A 6,000-nucleotide genomic window follows, 5' to 3' on the forward strand; every position below is an offset into this window, starting at 1 on the left:
TTCGTTAGCCTTCTATGAACGACTAAAAAACGTTTTGGTTAAAGTTCCTTTTATACATAGTTTCACGTTAATCAAGGATAGTAAAATCGCAGACTTTATGTTTAACGATACATTTTATCATAAAATAGGAAAAAACACAAACTTGTCCTTGTTCTAATTATTTTTAAATGATACTTTTAATCTATGTCAAGTGTTATGCGCATAAGATATATAAATATTTTATTGATAATTCTAATATATTATTAAACGAATATATTTTATGTTCACAAATTATACATTCAGAAATTACGTTCACATTTACAAACCAAGTTCAGAAATGTCGAAATGATAAAACATTCAATGTTCCACATTAAATACGTCGAGAAGCGTACATCGGTAAATTCAATATGAGAACTAATACTATGAGAATCAAATGCTAAAACCTGATAAAAAAAATTAAATGTTCAAATAAGAATGATAATTAGTACACGAAGCAAAAGATTTGCGAACGAACCTTACTCGTAATAAAAAAATGACTAGACCAGGTCTTTGGCTTTCGCATGGATGTTGTATCAGTGCTTGCCAATCACAAAGTTTCATATTTATCTATATCGTTACTCTACGTAACGATTAGAAAAAGATTCTATTATTCTCTATCTATCAAGTCCTAGAAGATATTTCGTAAATAGCTTTCTGACTAAACAGAATTTTATATATATATATATATATATATATATATATATATATATATATATATATATCCAAGTATATCTATGCTGTCCTGGTATTGTAATGTGGCACAAATGTATGAATAAAGCACTGCCTCTCTTTCTTTTGGCCCCAGTGTAGTCAATAAATTTGTGATTCTATCACATTTCGAATATAACAAGTAATAAAACGAAAATGTGATGCACATAGCATTTTAAGTATTTGGCAGTGCTTAAATAACAAGTTTATACATTTCCATGTTGCAGGTATACTACCAGCTTTTCTATAATCATAGTATAATATTTTTTCCTTTACATTATAGTATAGAATTTCTTAAAGATTGGTAAACACTGATCCACTGCCGAAAAAATAGAATTACTCTAATCTCTTCTCTTGTGAGTTACACGTTCGCTGGAAGGTATTTCAGATTCTTCTGCATCGTTGTCCTTGTGCTCCTCATCTTCATCTTCTTCATCAGCATCCATATCATCATCTTCCATTTCCTCATCTTCAGTGCTCTCAGCATCTGATTGCTCTAAACCCTGGTCAGAATCTGTCATATATTTCACTCTATTTTCATCATTTTTATTGTAACTGAATTGCTGACGTCCCTTGGCTATTTCTTTTTGTTTATCTTCTACTTGTTGCTCCTCTTCCTCTTCTTCTTCTTCCTTCTCCTCTTCCTCTTCTTCTTCCTCCTCCTCTTCCTCATCTTCTTCTTCCTCTTCTTCTTCTATCTCCTCCTGTTCTGCCTCCTTTTCTTCTTGTTTCTTTACATTTATTTGTTTTTCTTTCACCTCTGTTGCAATTTTATGTTTTTTCCCCTCTTCTATATTTATTTCTTCTTCTTCCTCTTCCTCTTCTTCTTCATCTTCTTCTTCATATTCTTCTTCGTATTCTTCTTCCTTCCCTTCTTCTTCCTCTTCCTCTTCCTCTTCCTCCTCCTCTTCCTCGTCTTCTTCCTCCTCTTCCACTTCTTCTTCCTCTTCCTCATATTCCTCTTCCATTTCTATCTCTTTTTTTCCACTTTTTATATCGTTTTCTTTTCCTGATTCTACTTCTTTCCTTTGTTTATCTTGTTTCATCTCAAGTTGTTTATAATCCTTCACAAGGTTCACATTATTTTGCACATCCTCCATTTCTTTAAGTTTTTTCTTAGTATCTTCTGTTCCTACTTTGATCTTTTCTGTTTGTTCTCCTGTTTTTTTTTCTTCAATATCCACTACATCCTCAATCTCTCCTTGGGTGTCTAAAATTTTCTCTCTTCTCTTGCCATCCATGCCTTCTGCTTCCTTTATATCTTGAGTTTCATCCTCTGATTCCTACATGTTAGACAGGATTCTTTATAATAAATTTGTTATAAATAATGAATAAGTAAAAAAATTTAATATATATACAAGAGATAGAAAGATTTACGATAAAATATATTCGCTGAATGATGTTCTAACATCAACATTAAATGCCACAGAAATGGCAATATTATAAGAATTTACGTGTAATTGTATAACTAGATATATAATTGTATAGTCGTAATAGTTAGTATGTTAATAGTGTAGGTTTGATTAATATAGTAGTGTTGTTTCTTGCAAAGAGCAATTTGCATAACATATAATTAGTATTATGTATACAAAAAATGTATAGATCTGTCAATGAAATAATTAAAAATAAAATCAAAACATAAATTTACTCAATTTTGTCAAATATAATATAATCACGCACGAACATTAAAGACAGTAAAGAATCACAAGTTACTATCAGGTCGCCTTCTAGACGAGACACAACATTTTTGACGAAATTTAAAACAAACCAGTGTGTTTTATGTTAAAATTAAAATATTAGTAGAACATAAGAGATACAAGGCACATAATAAACTAGTAATTAATATCTAGAACAAATCACAGAGAATAATAGGAATAAAAATGATAAATAATGAAATCAGCATATTACTCATACCCATACATGTAATAGCCAAGAAACCATTCTTTGCACTGCATTTAGTTCCTGTGATTTGTGATCTCTATATTAAGTAACCTATACAGAAGTTAGGCAAACAATTAAATGAATGAAAGAATCACCAAATAAAACAAGGCTCCGCAGATTCATTTGATTCTGTTGGTAATTCTAATATTTCCTTACAGCTGCGATCTGGTCGAGGCTGATGAGGGAGAGAGTCATTTTGCCTGAGAGAACAACGGGAGCATCGTCGTCGTCCTCTGATTTTTCTGCTTGAGTTTCTGAATCGGTCACGAGTAATTCGCATTGTGGTGGAAGCGCACCCTCTAAATATATAGGTTTTGGTGGCGTTTTTTCTCTCTCGACATTACTAAAATAGAAAGCACAATATATCGACATTTCGACAAGTCCCTTAAAGATGCTGGTAATAAAATAAATACAATCAAAGAGAGAGAAAGAATGAGAGAGATAAATACCTGGGTTGTGTAAGAATAATGGGAGTGGTAGGCCTGCTACATTTTTGCCCACTTTCACAACTGGCTGTCATTTCCATACCCATGACTTTAACTGTTGGCGATTGTTCTACTGCATCTAACTCCTCACCTTCTCTACTATGTGACTCCTGGTCCACAGTGTCCTCCTGCAAATTAAATACATAATTTAACACTGTCTCATTATTTTCTTTTCTTTCAACTGCTTTTATATATCTCTTATATTGGGAATATATGATAACACATTATATATAGTAACTTCAAAGCCATCTCATTGATTGATTTGACAGGAATTATTTCATATAAATGATGCTTTTAATATAAACAAAAACCATACAATCATATCATTTGGATACATACATATCCAAAGAATAAATTATATTAAAAGATATCCTACAATTATTTTCAAAAATGCGTTATTTAAGATATATATGTCGTAGAACCCATATATTATAGTATTATTAATTTTTAAAATATGCCACATCAAAAAGATATAAAGTAAGCAAATATCATGCAAGACATACAATTAACACTTGTAATCAAGAAGCTATAGAGAGCAACTACTGTTACGTTAATTTATACTTCAACAAGATTTAGCATCAGCAAGTCGTGTGTATCTTCACTTGTATGAAAAGATAGTGGCATTTTGCATTTGGAGCACTTAAATGTTGTTACTACAGAATCGTACCAATGAAACTTTCACATGTAAATCTAATAAACATTTACGTGTGATAGATTTATTATTTGTGAAACCAGTGCACCAAAGAAACACAAGTGTCCCACAAACTCTTGGTTACTCTTGTTAGAAAATATTCTCGGAGGCAAGGGCATGTACCTTAGAACCGCGATCGACCCCTGCCAGACCATTGGACTTTGGACCCCCATCTACTACTCAAAACGTAAAATATACAACGTGAATTCTAGTACTGGAGATAATATATTCCGATTTAAATATTCGTACTCAATGTCGCACTCGATTAACGGATGAGTACGAATCTCATGTACATCGTAATAAACCAACAATTTTTAATTTCGCAACGATTATCCGCAAGCATCGATAATTTGAGAGAAAAGCGAAATATTGTAGATAAGATCTTATACTAGATGTACAACATATTTAATGTACATTGGATGGGTAAAGCTTGTAACGCAATCAGAACACAGCGACGTGCACATTTCTAACGACTAGTAAACTGAAACTGCGAATTGCTTCAAAAACTAATTTGATAAACCTTGATTTCTGGCTGTGAGGCCGAGTTATGCATTACTGAACGTGATATGTTGCCCATCTGGACAACAATTCTTTCCATGGCTGCCTCCGTCTCGACCAATCGTTGTCTCAGTTGATCTATCTCTATGTCTCCTGCCGCTTCTTGTGTTCCAGCATGTAGAACATTACCAAACGTGTTCAGAGTATAAGTACGAGTACTTACAATATGCTCATTTTTTTTTAAATCAGAATCTTGCAAGTATACCCGCGTGTATAAATACGTGTGTGTTCTAATTGTGCAAACCTTGCATCATGCAACACCATTTACAGATCTGCTTAGATACTCAAGAAGACAGATGTATGTATGTATTTCAACTCTAGATATTTCTCTGAAGGAAAGAGCTTCTCAGAAAAGACATTGCGTTGGTGACAATGTAAATGAAATGTAATTCGCAGTAGCACTTACGATCTTTTAACTCCTCTATACTAGGAGCGGCGTGTAACGATATTCTTCTCTGATAATCTAGGGTATCCCCGGTCATCGCACTCGTCAAAGTTTCCGGATTGAACACCATTTTGCGAAATTCCTTTTCGGCAGCTACTCCTGGATATGGCTCCGAAATGATCTCGTTGTCAGAATACTTCCTCAACACCTGCCGATGTATTGGGAGTACAAATAAGTCTCCGCCGTTTGACAAAAGATGGCTCCACTAGTAAGTTATGGTTGAAATTGTCAGATGTAAAACGACATATCGTAAGGTTGGACATCTGACAACACCATAACCTTGAAATATTAGCGATTTTGTATCAGCATAACATAATTTTTTTCGTGCGAAAATGTCGAGTTTTGAGCCGAATAAGCGTCATTTGCGGGAACTTTTGATTTACTTCTTTAATTTGAAAAAATCTGCAGCTGAGGCGCATCGATTGCTTGTAGAAGCATATGGTGAGGCTGCTTTAAGTGAGAGAAGTTGTCGTGAGTGGTTTCAAAAGTTTAAGAACGATGAGTTTGACGTCGAAGACAAAGAACGTAGCGGAAGGCCGAAAGTGTACGAAGACGCGGAATTAGAAGCATTATTGGAGGAAGATTTGTGCCAAACGCAAGAAGAACTTGCACTTACATTAAGAGTGACTCAACAAGCAATTTCACATCGTTTAAAATCGTTGGGAATGATTCAAAAGCAAGAAAATTGGGTTCCATATGAATTGAAGCCGAGAAACGTTGAACGCCGATTTTGCATATGTGAAATGCTGCTTGCCAGACATAAACGAAAGGGTTTTTTGCATCGTATAGTCACTGGTGATGAAAAATGGATCCACTACGATAACCCAAAGAAGAGGAAATTTTGGGGACCACATGGCCATGCTTCAACATCGACAGCCAAGTCGAATATTCATGGAAAAAAACTCATGTTGTGTATTTGGTGGGATCAGCTTGGTGTCGTGTATTATGAGTTGCTTAAACCGAACGAAACCATTACTGGGACTCTCTACCGAACACAATTGGTGAGATTGAGCCGAGCACTGAAGGAAAAACGCGCCCATTACTACTCCAGACACGACAAAATTATTCTCCTGCATGATAATGCTCGTCCACATGTTGCGGCGCCGGTCAAAACCTACTTGGAAACACTCAATTGGGAAGTTTTACCCCACCCG

The 6,000-nt window shown here is 34.5% G+C and overlaps 1 protein-coding gene across 1 annotated transcript in view; it reads right to left on the reverse strand.

Moving 5' to 3' along the window:
- Positions 1–237: 237 nt before the first annotated feature.
- Positions 238–6,000, reverse strand: part of LOC116848150 (golgin subfamily A member 6-like protein 1) — a 9,682-nt gene continuing 3,919 nt past the window's right edge. Inside the window, exons 4-8 of the mRNA XM_032823955.1 lie at positions 4,808–4,994; positions 4,364–4,503; positions 3,117–3,280; positions 2,824–3,010; positions 238–2,009 (exon numbers count right to left, since the gene is read on the reverse strand). Coding sequence (XP_032679846.1) covers positions 1,068–2,009; positions 2,824–3,010; positions 3,117–3,280; positions 4,364–4,503; positions 4,808–4,994 — 1,620 coding nt within the window. The 3' untranslated portion in view covers positions 238–1,067. The remainder of the gene's footprint in view (positions 2,010–2,823; positions 3,011–3,116; positions 3,281–4,363; positions 4,504–4,807; positions 4,995–6,000) is intronic.

Source organism: Odontomachus brunneus, unplaced genomic scaffold (genome assembly GCF_010583005.1).
Source record: "Odontomachus brunneus isolate Ranch 3 - 2012 unplaced genomic scaffold, Obru_v1 Obru_scaffold_090, whole genome shotgun sequence".
Taxonomy (NCBI): domain Eukaryota; kingdom Metazoa; phylum Arthropoda; class Insecta; order Hymenoptera; family Formicidae; genus Odontomachus; species Odontomachus brunneus.